This window comes from Ceratotherium simum, chromosome 11, assembly GCF_057802395.1.
Source record: "Ceratotherium simum simum isolate JZ-2026a chromosome 11, ASM5780239v1, whole genome shotgun sequence".
In the NCBI taxonomy this organism is placed as follows: Eukaryota; Metazoa; Chordata; class Mammalia; order Perissodactyla; family Rhinocerotidae; genus Ceratotherium; species Ceratotherium simum.
The window spans coordinates 67,097,281-67,113,152 of NC_141910.1; the positions used below are offsets into that span (position 1 = coordinate 67,097,281).

The following is a 15,872-nucleotide window of genomic DNA, read 5'->3' on the forward strand; positions in this document are numbered from 1 at the left end:
TTTCATTGATTTAAGCTAACAAAATTTTCTTGTCTAAATTAGTAATACTTTTTTTTGCCTCTTCATCCCACCAGTCTGTCATTCATGAGAAATCTCACTATGGTATCCAGTTCAAAATCATGCTTCTAAATTATTAGCTGAACTTTTACTAGTTAGTTGGTTGATTACCAGAAAATAGAAAAACTCATTAAAGTATGAATTTGCTAAGGGCTCAACATTACTCAGGGTTATGAGCATATTTGTATGTGTTCAGCTTGACTTTTGGTCTGTATAGATTTTGACTGTAGAAATAACATTCCTAATGATGATGATGATATAGGTTTCTGTTATATTTTGCTATTTAGACCCTTTATAAAACACAGGTTAGGGAACTTAAAGAAGAATGTGAAGAAAAGACCAAACTTTGTAAAGAATTACAGCAGAAGAAACAGGAATTACAGGATGAAAGGTAAGGACAAGATCTTTGTCTCTTTTTGTCATAGCCGTGTACTCTGCTCCTAGAACAGTGCCTGCTATACTCCAAATAAAAATTTGTTGATGGAGTGAATTAGATAAAAACTGACTCATTGTGAAAATTGAATATTAAAATGATATATCTCTAAAATGTAGAGACTCCTTGGCAGCTCAACTGGAGATCACCTTGACCAAAGCAGATTCTGAGCAGCTGGCTCGTTCAATTGCTGAAGAACAATATTCTGATTTGGAAAAAGAGAAAATCATGAAAGAGCTGGAGATCAAAGAGATGATGGCTAGACACAAACAGGAACTCACTGAAAAAGATGCTACAATTGCATCTGTAAGTAAAATTCTTGATTCTTTTTTGAGTATAATTAAATTACCATATCATAAATCTTTCTTGGAAACACTAAGAAAGTAACATAGATCTAAATGAAAAATTGTATATGCTGGCTACAGGATTTGTGATCCAGTTAACCATTAGCTTCTTAGTGTTGTCTGGCAGAGAGGCTCAAGAAGGCTACTTCCAGTGGCTTCACCTCTTGGTGAATTCAGAGTTAAAGGACTGAAGTGAAAGAGAAAAACCAAAAGTGGAAAACAGATTAAGCCAATTTTTTCTTGTTAAACAAAGTTTAATTCAAAAGAATCTTAAAACTACCATGAAGATAGTCATAGGCAAGTTGAAAAAAAATTGCATTAAAAATTTCAAAGAGAAGTAAAATATCAGCTGGTTGAGTTTGCTTTTATCAGTTATCCAGATCTATTGAAATGTTACACTAGTTAACAAGTGTGCTATCAGAACAGGGAACAGGGATATTTAATCCTGTTCACTGGAAATGAGTAGGGAGGCCAGAAATAGATTCATGCACATTCAGGAACTTTGTATATGATGGAAGTGACAATATACAAATGAGTGGGAAAGGATGCAGATTTAATAAATGGTTTTCGAATAACTATATTTTTATGTGGAAAGGAATAAAATTAGATCCTTTTCTTTTACCACATACACAAGTAAATTCTATCTATCTTAGGGACCTAAATATGAAAAAGTAAAAATTTTAAACTATTAGAACGGTATCCAAAACTTGCTTTAACAGAAGACAACAAATAAATGACAGGGAGAAGATATTTGTAATGTATTTATTTAACAAGGGATCAGTATCAAGAATATGTGTGGAACTGCTACAGTTCAATAAGAAAAAGTGAAACAATCCAGAAGAAAAATTGGCCAAAAGAGAAAATAAAAAAGTATAAGCAAGTGCTTAACCTCACTAGTCTTTATGAAAGGCTAGGTAAAATACCTTTGAAATACCATTTCATACTCATCACATTAGCAAAAATTCAGTATCTGACTAATTGCAGGTGTTTGAAGAATATCTGAAAAATGACTCTTATTTACTCCTATAGGGACTATGAATTTAGTATGGCCTAGTATAGTAAATAGTAAATTTTAAATGTTCATATAATCCAAAGAAAATCTACATTGAGATAAATATGCTAGAGAAATTCAGGCATAATGCTCATAGCAGCCTAAATGTTTGTAATAGCAAAAATTCAAATGTCTTATCAAAAGGCGAATAAATGGATTAATGAAATGTGGTAGAAGATGGAGCTACTATTTCAGTTAAAATGATTTAATTAGGTCTTTATATATCAGCTGTTTAATTCTTAACATAATGTCAAGTAAAAGCAGTTACAGAAGGATAAATACAGTGTGATGCTATTTATGGACAATTTAACATCACATAAAACCACACTATGTATTTTTTCATGTGTATGTAATAAAAGTATACAGTCATGGGTAGGAAGTGTGAACACACAATTCACAATAAAATTTCCTTCAGGAAGGAAGAACAGGAATAGGTTTGGAGAGAATACAAAAGGATGTCAACCTCTTTAGTAAAATTTTGTTTTCTGTCTTATTAAAGTTTGTATTCCTGAAAGAAATACTACAGTTTTAAAATTTGTTTATTCTGCATGATGGAATGCAGAGCTTTCTTATAGTATTTGCCTTTCTTAGTTTATTAAATGTTTTTCTCATTAAAAAATAGTGCTAAGGATTTTTGAGAAAAGGGCAATTTTTTTGGCTTCCTGAGTTGCATATGAAGTCTATTATGGTTAGCAAAGTTTTCATCAAGGGTGAAGTTTGGTAAGACAGTAACACAAAGGCAAGAAGTGTAGAGATAGATGTACTTAGAAAAACACGAGCTTTAGCAACATTCTAGGATATTTTCATTTTGAATTATTGCTTTATAACTTAAATTTTGTACATTGGGATATGATTTTTTTCTCATTTTTATTTCTTAGCTTGAAGAAACTAATAGGACACTAACTAGTGATGTTGCCAATCTTGCAAATGAGAAAGAAGAATTAAATAACAAATTGAAAGATGCCCAAGAGCGTAAGTAGTAACAAAGAATAAGGCTTATTTTAAATATACCTAATGTTTGTCAGTTGCTGTTGTTATTAATAAAATGGTTACATCTTTCCATGTTTCAGAACTCTCAAGGTTGAAAGATGAAGAGATAAGTGCAGCAGCTATCAAAGCACAATTTGAGAAGCAACTGTTAACAGAGAGAACACTCAAAACTCAAGTATGTGTAATAAACTCTAAATATGATTTTGAATTTTTTTAGTTTCTCTTTTTTACATTTTACTTCTAGCATTACAGATTGGCAGGAGCAGTCATTGAATGTATTAGTATTTGTGAACAGTCACAATTATCTGATTTTTGCCAGGTTGAGAAAAGCTAGATTTGATTAACATTGTCCAGTTCAATGTTTATTAAAGTTTTTCTTAAGTTTTTCCATATGGAATCACATTCCCTCCTAATTTTTTACTGTAATGTGGTCAGTTTTTCTGCTTTTAAGAAACTACAGAGAATGACCATTTGCTAACAGCCTGAAAAAGGGTCAGTTAGTCTGAAAAGGCACACGTGATGATTGATCATCCTTCTGCCAACTCTCATGGTTGCATATGAGAATACTTGTGGGTCTCAGATGCTCTGCTCTGTGATTGGACGTGTATTTTATTAATGTGATGCCAATGCAAAATTCTCTTCCTTCAGGATAAAAGAAGATCTGCCTCGTAAAAGTTTCTCTTGGAACTAAAAACTCGAAGTGGTAGAAAGTGACATCAGATCAAACCTATAAACATTTTTTTTTGTGAGGAGATCAGCCCTGTGCTAACATCCGCCAATCCTCCTCTTTTTTTGCTGAGGAAGACGGCCCTGGGCTAACATCTGTGCCCATCTTCCTCCACTTTATATGGGACGCCGCCACAGCATGGCTTGCCAAGCAGTGCGTCGGTGCGCGCCGGGGATCCAAACCAGCGAACCCCGGGCCGCCGCAGCGGAGCGCGCGCACTTAACCGCTTGCGCCACCGGGCCGGCCCCAAACCTGTAAACATTTTAAATTACAGTTCTCTGAAAACATGAGAGTGAAAGACTGAGTATAGGTTGGAGAAGGATAATGAGCAATGAAGGAGGTCTGTTACTTTAGAATCTAGAAAGTATTTCTTTGTGGCCTCGTGTATAGGGAAGGAGATTATTAGTGGTTGTATAACTTGCTGTTGGTGAATTACCAAGAAACCGTCAACATAATTTATTTTATTTATTTACATACTTATTTTTATGTTTTTAAGGCTGTGAATAAGTTGGCTGAAATCATGAATCGAAAAGAACCTGTCAAGCGTGGTAGTGACACAGATGTGCGGAGAAAAGAGAAGGAGAATAGAAAGCTTCATATGGAGCTTAAATCTGAACGTGAAAAGTTGACCCAGCAGATGATCAAGTATCAGAAAGAACTGAATGAGATGCAGGCTGTAAGAATACTTTTTGGACTCTAGATTGAAGACTTCTTTTTAAGAAGTAGAGTTATTTTCGTGTCTGTATATATTTTATTGGTTATAGAACATTTTTATTACTTAGTAATTATTATTGAACTAACAAGGAAAATTATGAGATGTATGGCATCCAATTAATTTAATGTAATTTAATTTCTTGTAGCAAATAGCTGAAGAGAGCCAGATTCGAATTGAACTGCAGATGACACTGGACAGTAAAGACAGTGACATTGAGCAGCTGCGGTCACAGCTCCAGGCCTTGCACATTGGTCTGGATAGTTCCAGTATAGGCAGTGGACCAGGGGATGCTGAGGCAGATGATGGGTTTCCAGGTACAGATTTGTTTTCAGCCCTTAAGTTTATTTTTATTGAAAGCCTTTTGCCTTACATATAAATCAGTTGATTGTTCTAAGCCCTGTGACTGACTTTGCTCTTGAGGAAAAATGTTTGTCATTCCTTTAAGGGAAAACCTACTCCTTGGAGTGGGGATTCAGTGACAGTTTAAACTTATTTATTGATTTTTAACAAAATTTTTCATTACAAAATGCAAAAGAAAATTCCACATATGTAGTTATTTAAATTGGCTCTTTGTGTATGATAGGTAGCTCTCTTTTTAAAGCTTTCGTTTTATTTTCTCTTAACCTCTTTCTGCATTCTTACTTCCTTTTATGTTGGGTGTTTAGTTCATATCACTCAGTCACACACTATGGAATCCATGTCATTCACCTACCAACGTTCCTCTACTTCTCTCAATATTGCCACTAAGCCTTCCAGTTCTCATATGCTCCTTGACTCTGATTCTGACTCAGAAGAAGAATCTTTGCCCTACTTACCTATTTCATCGGAACCTAATGGTACAGGTGATATCCTGAAAATCTTTCACCTTTGGGGTTTTTCTCACTACCCTTAATTTCAGTCCTTTTGAAAAATTTTTTTAACATTAACTAATATTCACTAACTCTAACAAGTTGCTCTAGTGTCAAAGAACTGCTGCATGAACAAAGAATTTGTTTTTAAGATATTTTCACATGGCATTGCTCTTATACAATTGATAGATTTATTTTTTTTGTCAACTTACAAGAAATGGAGCAGTACTTTACATCATTTAAGAACATGTGGTTTCTCACTGCCTGTTTCATCTATTTTCAACCAAGAAGAAATTCTTTCTGAAGTTTCATATCACGAGTGACAGTACAGAAAAAAAACATGTGGACTGTTTCAGAGGATGTGTTTAGCTTTTCATTGAGTGCTTACCTGGTCAACATTGTGCTAGGCCTTAAAAGAGAACAGAAGACAATTTGACCTGAACCTTGCCCTGAAAGGATTTATAGTTTAAGTGAAGAAACCAGATGGGCAATACATAAAATTGTTATGTTTAAGACAAAGTTAGTGTAAGTGCAAAAAATGTTTAATGTAAATGGCATAAGAAATTAGTGTATGAGCAGTTGAATGTAAAATTTAGTATCTTATTAATTGAATTCAAAGTAAAATAGCTATAGTTATCCACATTGTTGTCACATTTCCCGGGTATATATCAGCATGTGATATAAATCATAAGTGACTGTACTGAGGTTGCTTTGGATCTTAGCATAAAATTACTTCAGTCTTAACTGTATTGTTAGAGGTCATTTAATTTAGTCCCTTAAATTGATGTAGGACGATGTCCACACAGTTGAGTATATGGGCTGTTTTTAATGACAGCATTTCTGTTCATAAAGTCTGGAAGGTTGTTGATGTGAGAGAAGAGTATTAGACACTGGAGTCAGAAATATGTCCCTTTGTGACCTTTCTGTGGGGTTGTGAAGATTAAAGAAAATTTATGTAAAGCATCTAGCACAGTTCAGACACGTAGTAGATGTTAAATAAGTGATAGCTACTTTTATTATTAGAATAACCTCCAAAGATGCTTATTATTTCACTTAATTATTTCATTAAAAGATACTGATAAAATGCCATTAGAACACATTCTAAGGATTCAACAGTTTCCTTTGTGGAGCCAAAATTTTATTTATATCGATACTTTGAAATTTAGAAATCTTTTGGTTATGTTGCTGCTCATTAACCAAATTTGATCTGTAATTTACACAATTTCATTTCTTTTTATTATGGTCATTCTAAAAGTCCCATTTTCTCTGAACACATAATTACTCACTTAAAATGTTTTCTCTTTGAAGGAGATGTGCACTATATCTATAGTTAGGCCTTCTTCCAAGGGAAAAGTAAAGGGTTCTGATACAGGTGTACTGGTGAGAATAGAAAGCTGCTTCTCTTTTTTTTGCAGTTTTTCTGCTGAACTTTGCAAATGCATGAATTTAATCAACGGGCATTTGACCTTATAAACTATAGAATATATATTTCCAATGTGATATAACCTGGATTTTGTTTTGCATTCCATAACTTGCTTATACTGATCTTGCATTATTATTAGATCCTACATAATGTATAATGATAAATTCTGAAGGGCATATTTAATTTGTTTTATGATCTTTATATTAACATTTTATTAAATTCCTCATTTTCTTAGGATAGAGTTGTTATATTTATCCTCATATCCTGTGCTTATTTTATAGAATCAAGACTAGAAGGATGGCTTTCATTGCCTGTGCGAAACAACACTAAGAAATTTGGATGGGTTAAAAAGGTATTTGGTGCTTTTGAATATGATTCTTTTGTTTTGCTTCTGGTTTAGCTACAGCCATTTCACTTTTGTAGTTGTATGATATATATAGTTAGAACTTTTAAATACATAAAACTTGTTGCAGTTTCTGATTTGGAATGATATGATTTTATGGATCTTTGTCAAAAAAAATAACTTTTTTGTCATTAACGTGTTGCTAATAATAAAACAGGTTTTGGTGTTAGGAAAATAGAAGCCTGTTAACCTTGGGACTTTTGCTGATTCAGTGGGAAAACAACTCTGGATATGATGGAAAGACCCATTTATTTCTTTTCCCCTGTTACTGATTTAATATTATTATGTTCATTTTTCATAAGTATCTTAGTCCATTCAGGCTGCTATAACAAAATACCACAGACTGGGTAGCTTATAAACAACAGAAATTTATTTCTCACAGTTCTGGAGGCTGAAAGTCCAAGATTAGGGTGCCAGCATGGTTGGGTTCTGGTGAGGGCCCTCTTCTGGGTTGTGGACTTCTTTTTGTGTCCTCACACATAGAAGCGGCTATGGATCTCTCTGGAACCCCTTTTATAAGGGCACTAATCCCATTCATGAGGGCTCTGCTCTCATGACCTAATTACCTTTCAAAGTCCCGACCTCCAAATACCATTCCATTAGGTGTTAGGATTTAACACAAGAATTTTGGGGGAACACAGACATTCAAACGATAGCAATAAGGTTACCTACACTATTTGAAGTATATAGCTTGAAGCTATATCAGTCCAAAAAATATTTGAATTCATTTCCTCCCCAACTTGCTTATTTAAAACATATACAAACAAAATTTATTGTTATTTTAAGGAAGACTTTTCTAAGAATATATTCAGAACTTTTTAGTTATTAAACTTAGGTATTTTTTGTGATTTTTATTGCTAATATAGAATTTATTTTCAAACAAAATAAATAAGATACATATTAACTTTAATCATTGTTTAATTCCTTCTCTCCCTCTTTTTAACAGTATGTGATTGTAAGCAGTAAGAAGATTCTTTTCTATGACAGTGAACAAGATAAAGAACAATCTAATCCTTACATGGTTTTAGATATAGAGTAAGTTTTTATTAGAATATTTAGAAACTTCATCTTTTAGAGTATAAGAGAGTAACATGACCTTTTTTGTTAAGTTAGTGCAATTTATTAGTCATATAGTACTCATATGTATATACTCATGTATATACTCATATAGTATAGCTCCTACTGTACTGTTATATTTTCTTAAATTTGCTTCATATAGATGAAAGTCTGGGGTATAGAATTAGCTAAAATATCTTTATTTCATGGGTTTTTAATGTGTTGTTTTCTGAAACTAATAGAAACTTTCTGGCTTACTGGAAATTTCTCAAAATCTTGAGGAGTGGTTGAATTAATAGAGCAAGATAGTCTCTGACCTTCTAACATGGGTCAAAGTAGTCAGTTTTAACTTATGACATAAGTATAGGATAACTAATATAATTTGATTTTTTGGTAATATTTTATTCCTTTATAAAAATCTTTTATAGCAAGTTATTTCATGTCCGACCAGTTACACAGACAGATGTATATAGAGCAGATGCTAAAGAAATTCCAAGGATATTCCAGGTAAACATAGTTTTATTTTGTTTTTGGTTGGTTGGTTTTGTTTTGTTTTTTCGCCTGTAGAAGTTCTCACTATAACATGACATATCAAATTCCTTATTCTTGGGCCTTTTTCTAGATTATCTTTCAGTTTAGTCCCATTTAAAGGTGATTCATTCTTTTTGACTTTGATGCTTATTCTGTTTGGATACATCTTCATTTCTCTCTCCATTTTACTTGTTCAAGTCTGTAGTGTTTATATCATGTTTCTGGCCTTTGCTATCCTTTTGTGCAAGGTTGGTTATGACATTTTTTAAGCATGAACTTTCTCCTTCTGTGTTTGGTTTTATGCTCAGCTCTCTACAAAGTTAAAAAAGTTCCTTGTGAAGTTAAGTTTTGTACCCAGTAGCCCTTTTACTTCCAATTTAAAGTAAAGCCAACTTCTTTCCTTTACTACTTCCATTTTAAAATTAGTCAAACCCACAATTAGTTATTAAATTCCTTCTGTGTAAAAGCTATTATGCTTGGTGTACTGTGGGGGAGTTGGCTGCTTATTTTCTGTGTGCCTATAATATTTATTTGGAGTATATTATACATCCTTTCCTCCTTTCCTTTCTTCCTCAACTCTCCAAATACAAATCTTTTCAATTTAAGCTTTGTTTGCAGTTATCACCCAGTTGTCTGTTTTTTGAGAATCGTAAATCAACAATTTGTATAATTGCTACATCTCTTCAGGTGATTGTTTTGAACACTCCCTCCCAGAACAACTTTCTAACACCTGTCAAGGGAAAATTTACCTTTTGCTGGCCTATTCTGATAAATTTGCTAAACCATAGTAAGATATCATGGAGAAAATAAGGAAATACCATTTGAACAGGACTGATTGTTTTGAAATGTGAACCAAAGTGATGGTCTAATGACTTTTCTCATATAAGTTCTCGATTAAACAGACCTACTAACGTTTGAACATCAAACGCATTTTTTTCTCATTGAATAATTTAGGCTAATTTTATTTTATTTACACTATAGGAATCGCTACTACATAAAAAATAACTTAGGTTTAGAAATGATTCATTGTTCTTTTTGTTATTTATAGATTCTGTACGCTAATGAAGGAGAAAGTAAGAAGGAACAAGAATTTCCAGTGGAGCCAGTGGGAGAAAAATCAAATTATATTTGCCACAAGGGACATGAATTTATTCCTACTCTCTACCATTTCCCAACCAACTGTGAGGCTTGTATGAAGCCACTGTGGCATATGTTTAAACCTCCTCCTGCTTTAGAGTGTCGTCGCTGCCATATTAAATGTCATAAAGATCACATGGACAAAAAGGAGGAGATTATAGCACCTTGCAAAGGTAAATAGTAAATTACTTGCTCCACCAATATTATTTATGTTCAGATCGTTTAGAATGTATTAATTTTTTTCAAATTTTTTTATAGTGTATTATGATATTTCAACGGCAAAGAATCTATTGTTATTAGCAAATTCTACAGAAGAGCAACAAAAGTGGGTTAGTAGGTTGGTGAAAAAGATACCTAAAAAGCCTCCAGCTCCAGACCCTTTTGCACGGTCATCTCCTAGAACTTCAATGAAGATACAACAAAACCAGTCTATTAGGCGGCCAAGTCGACAGCTTGCCCCAAACAAACCAAGGTAATAAATAAAAATGTAGTAAAAATTAAAATGTTTTAAAAAATATTTTACTATTTATATTCAAATTACAAATTTTCATAATTATAGTTTTCTTTTGCTTGCTATTTTAGTGAACCATGGAATACCAGATGTTTGAAACTGTTTTAGTGTGCATGTCTCATTCGTTGATTTGGATGAGTGTAATATAAATTTATTTAGTAAACCACACACATATACTAAATTCAACCAGAAAGATATAAAGGGCTCATTTTTGTCATATTTATGTGTATAATCATAGTATTTTAGGATTTTACAAGCACATTGACTAATTTAGTGATTTAGTAGACAGGATGCACACACACACCTTTAAGTGTCAGGTGTACACATTGTGTTTAATATCACAAACCTCTTAAACCTCTTTTATGTTAGATGACTTGGGAGGCAGGACTGAAATCTTCTTAAGTCTTAATTCAAATCTATAAGTTTAAAATAATAACTTGTCTCTGATTTAAAGAGTAATATAGATCAGCTTTAAAAATATTAACTAATGGGTATTAGTTAATATTTTTATGGGTACATTATAGTAATTTAATTCTTGATTCAGAATAACCATTTCTTGGCTTACTAGCTACTACAGCATTTATAAAGATTGCTATTCATTGAAATGAACATGATCTGTTTAGCTAAAGGATGAAGTATATATTTAGCTCAGGTATGTAATTTCAGGTGTCCTCTTTGTTCCCTAACAGAGGACCTTCAGTATATGAATAATGATGTGCATTGGCTGTATTATCAGAAGTCTTTTCATTCTAACCACAAACATCTTATATGAAACTTTTCTTGAAACTAATATCTCAAGGAAATAATTTAGAATGACAAGGGTAGAATTGGTGTTTCAGCAGTGAAAATATTGAATTTTTGTGTGAGGTATGATGAAACTAAATATTATACAATTAGTGATTATATGATAGTAATTAAAGCTGAAGAAACTCAAAAGAATTCAGAGACACTGAAGGTCATTCCATGTGCCATGTGCAAAACATCTAAAAATTAAATTTCTATTATTAATATTGTAGAACCATTAATGCATAAATGCTATGCTATTTTAATACCTTACAATATAATGCTTTATAGCTTCCAGAGTGCTTCCATATGTATTCTGTTCTGTCATTTAACTTCCTGTATATTCTTTCATTTGATCTTTAAAATACTCCTATGGGGTAGAATAGGTATTATTAGCTTTCTTTCTGATTGAGACTCTAGAAGGGCAAGTAATTTGTTTAGATTCAAGACCTTAAGAATTTCAGTCGTTTTGATATATTTTATTCTTTTGTGCTGTTTGACAAGTTAATGATTTCACTACATATGATAACACATAGAATTAGTTTATGAAGCAGTTTTCAGACCGAGGCATGTTTTCAATTACATAACAGTTTTCATGTTCACTGACTTGATAAATACTTTCTTTGTCCCCCCTCCCTCATGCCAATTCAAGATTATGGTCTATTTGACAGCACATTTACTTTTTATTTTTGTTACTTTTTGTTTTGTTTTAGTTCTGGCCCTGCCCTTCGAATCATTCTTCATTGATTTTTTTAATACATTTTGCATAGCAACAGTAAGTAATAGGGATTTCTTTCTCTCACAGCTGTGCATGTAGATAAAACTAATATTAAAACTGACTGTAAAATGTATAGGGTATTTTTGTGAAAATTTTTTTATCTAATATATGACATTTTAAACATAAAGATGGGCACATCTGAAGTATAATTTTGTATTTTATTATGCCTCTGCAACATTATTTCCATTGTTTTTAACATCTTTGCCTCTGTACTAACTTTACTAACTCATCAAATTGTATCTGTATCTGTCTTACATGAATCACCTTACAGTTTCCATTCCATTTTGGGTGTCATATTTTAAGAGTAGCATATACAAATTGGAGGGAGGGTATACAGAAGAGAACAACTGAGGTAGTAGTGGGTCATTTAAAAGTGTTACACGTGTAGCAAGTGAAGGAACTAAGGATATTTAGACTTCTGAAGAAATGATTTGAAAGGATGGGAGATCATAAATAGCAATAAAGATTTAAAGGACTTTTCATTGGAAGATATATTAGAACAAGAATCAAGCAGAGACAGGCACATTTTTAACTCAGCAAGGGAAAACTATCAGGGAATCAGAGATTTCTAAAATTGGAAGAATTGGCTTGTTCTAGAATAGTGAGTGCCCTGTCATCATAGTTGATGTGATTGAGATGACTACTTGACAAAGCTGAGAGCAGAGCTCCTCAATCTGTCATCTGTGTACAAGCTGACATTGAGTAGCATGGCTCTAGAGAGGAGTCAAACACTGGACTGGATGTTAAACATTAAAACAAAGGTTTGGCTTTCTTAGACATCATCAATACACACTAAAACATAATGCCCATAAATATTCATCTAATTTTTTTTTTAACTTTTCATCAGTGTCTTTGTTAATAACTGCACCATTACATTTTTTTCCTTTGGACATTCCTGGTTCTGATTTTCCTCTTAACTCTCTTTGCAGCACTTCCCTTTTTCCATACTGAAGTGTTTTAAAGTAATAGTTAAGTAAGTGTTAGCTACTATTACTATATGAAATAACATTTTTGAGGGCATATTATGTGCCAGGCACTCTTCTGAGAGTTTTAACTATACTAATTTATTCTCATAACCACCCTGTGATTTAGCTGTTAATGTCTCCGTTTAACAGATCAGGAGACTAAGGCACAGAAACATTGTGTGGCCAAGGTCACACAGCTAATAAGTAGCATAGTCATGAGTTCTGATCCAGATAGTCTAGTTCGGATCCTGCATTCTCAACTGTAATACTCCACTGCCTCACGGTAATATGAGTAGAAATGAATTAATTGACAGCTTATAAAACATAATGTGTAGAAAGGCTATTCTAGTGGCATGTTGGTAATTTTGAATTAAAATACTATGGGGGGCCGGCCCGGTGGCACAGGTGGTTAAGTGTGTGCACTCCGCTGCGGCAGCCTGGGGTTCGCCAGTTCGGTTCCCGGGCACGCACCAACGCACTGCTTGTCAAGCCATGCTGTGGCGGCATCCCACATAAAGTGGAGGAAGATGGGCATGGATGTTAGCCCAGGGCCGGTCTTCCTCAGCAAAAAAAGAGGAGGATTGGCAGATGTTAGCTCAGGGCTGATCTTCCTCACACACACAAAAATAATAAATAAATAAATAAAATTAAAATACTATGCTGAAAAAGTAGAAAATTTGTGAATAAAATGCTGACTTTTGATGAAGACAGTTTGAAGAGATCCTAATTTGTTCCAATGCAGCATACAAAATACCAGTCTCTGCTGAGGGCATGTCTCTTTAATTATTTTTCTTTTAAAGATCTTTTTTTTTTTTTTTAAATGCCATATTTAAGCCACACAGAAAAGTATAAAGCAAAAATGCAACAAATGCTAACAGTTTTAAGAAAGAAAGCATTGACAACATATTTAAAACTTAAAGGTGTTGGGGAGCTCTTATGTCATCCTTATCTTTGTTCTTTTCCATTTCTAAGTATTAGAAAATTAATAGACTAGTTATTTGGGGAAAAACAATAAAGCTACATACAACTTGAAGTATCAAAAGTAAATCCATAAATGAAGTAGAAGAAAATAGATAAATATGTATCTGATCTTGGATTGAAGAACTTCCTAAGAATAAGAACAAAGAAAGAAAATAAAGTCAGAGATTGACTAACCAAAAATTAAAGCTTTATAATTTTTAAAAACACCATATATTTGCAATATATATGGAAAGATAGATTAGTATCTTTGTGTATGGAGTTCTTATATAAATCATTAAGAGAAAGAAGATTTCCTCTTCCCAATATAAAAATTAGTGAGGAACATGCAGGCATTACCATAAATATGAAAAAGTGATCAACCTGATTATTAAGCAAAGAAGTTAAAATTACAACTATAATGTAAAACGATTTTCACCTGTCAAACTGGTAAGGCTTAAGAAACTTTGGTGAGATGTAAAGAAATGGACACTCTCATGTGCTGCTGGTAGAACTCAAAATTAAATGCACCCTTTCTGAAGCAGTCGTTGGCAATAAGTTTCACAGGCCTGAAGTGTGTACCCATTGATCATTTGACTGGAGGAGATAGACAATCAAACAGGTAATTACAGTACAGTTTAAAAGTGTTGTTTATAATAGAGGCATGAGCAAGTGTTATGGAGGAACAAAAGAAAGCATGAAAGAATTCTGCCTGAAGGCCTCAAGAAACCTCTCAAAAATGTAATCAGTAACTTCCACGCAAAAAAATAAGGGAAAAGAAAATTCTTGGCAAAATGTTTTGTGCAGAGGTACTAAGTTGTCAGAATTACTTATGTGTTTGCAATGTTGTATTGGGTTAGAGTGGGAAGAAGGTAATGGCAGGGAGTGGCAGAAGATGATGCTGGAGAGAAAGCTTTTAGCCAGATTGAAAAGGACCATGTATGCTATGCTATAGGAGTTTTGATTTTGTTCTACAAATAGAAGTCTTCGACAGGAGATTGGTATGTTTAGACTTAATGAGATCCTGAACTAAAGTACCTAGAGTGAAAATAAAGAGAGGAAACCAAGTTAAAGGAAGATTTCTTAAGTTGAAATGATAAGAATTAGATGAATGACTGGAAAGGGATGAGGGAAGAGGTTTCAAGGGAAGTCTCCTCATGCATTACACTAATAGCATAGTGATTAGACTTAAAATTTGAAGATTGTGACACAGGCACACACTTTGCATACACTTCAAAGGTATTGGAAGGATATGAAATGCACATTTTTCATAAAGTCTGCTAAAATTGGGGCTTTGATATTTGGGAAGGCCTACTGATCTCAATTGCCCACGCAGTTGAGTTGAAACCATAGCTAAAAGTTACTTTATATGTAAGCCTAGAAAAATGAGTGTATACTAGGCTGTGATATGTGTTAAGTGAATAGTTATATCTAAGTGTGTGTGTTTTCTCAAATATTGTTCTGTATTCAGCACATTTTGAAATAGAGTAATTTGAGTTGGTTTGTTTACTTTGAAATTAGGGTAATCATCCATCAACCTACTCTGTCAATGATTCTCAAAGTCAACTAGCTGTGTCAGAATTTATCTTGGGTTTTTTATTTAAAAATGTAAATATTTGCCCCTGCCCCCGCCCCTTCAGTCCGATGATAATCAGAATCTCTTGGGATGTAGCCTGGGAATATGCATTTGAGTAGCGTTAGGTAAATCATTTACACTAAAGTTGAAGAACCACTGACAGTGATCACAGATGAGACTTTGGGGACCAGATGAGTTCCTTGGCACAAGTTTATTCATGAATGTCACAGTTACAAACAATGAAAAAATTACTCCTATTTTTTAAAATAAAGTTGATTGCAGTATTAGGTGATTAGATTAGATTAGAAAGAAAAGACCACATATACCCCTGCTCAAAGTCCAATTTATTTAGCCAAGATAAGTTGCTAATGCTGCTTATATACTTGTGGTTTTTCCCTTGTCCATAGTTTTTCATGGAGAGCATAACTGTTGGTGACCCATTGAGCAAGTAGGATCCTGCTGGGATTGAGAAAGCTGCATTCTTAATATTACACCCCTTTTATAGTAGGGCTTATGGTACTTTCTGGAAAAATCTAGGCACTTTTATGAAGAGAGTGTTGACAGATGTTGAGCTTTCACAGTTCTCA

At 33.4% G+C, this 15,872-nt stretch overlaps 1 protein-coding gene across 1 annotated transcript in view; it reads left to right on the plus strand.

The window, feature by feature from the left end:
- Positions 1-15,872, plus strand: part of ROCK2 (Rho associated coiled-coil containing protein kinase 2) — a 153,366-nt gene that overhangs the window by 135,856 nt on the left and 1,638 nt on the right. The window contains exons 22-33 of the mRNA XM_087437150.1: positions 345-448; positions 610-796; positions 2,764-2,857; positions 2,956-3,050; positions 4,099-4,278; positions 4,463-4,631; positions 4,983-5,159; positions 6,870-6,940; positions 7,938-8,026; positions 8,476-8,554; positions 9,627-9,888; positions 9,974-10,187. Coding sequence (XP_087293276.1) covers positions 345-448; positions 610-796; positions 2,764-2,857; positions 2,956-3,050; positions 4,099-4,278; positions 4,463-4,631; positions 4,983-5,159; positions 6,870-6,940; positions 7,938-8,026; positions 8,476-8,554; positions 9,627-9,888; positions 9,974-10,187 — 1,721 coding nt within the window. The remainder of the gene's footprint in view (positions 1-344; positions 449-609; positions 797-2,763; positions 2,858-2,955; positions 3,051-4,098; positions 4,279-4,462; positions 4,632-4,982; positions 5,160-6,869; positions 6,941-7,937; positions 8,027-8,475; positions 8,555-9,626; positions 9,889-9,973; positions 10,188-15,872) is intronic.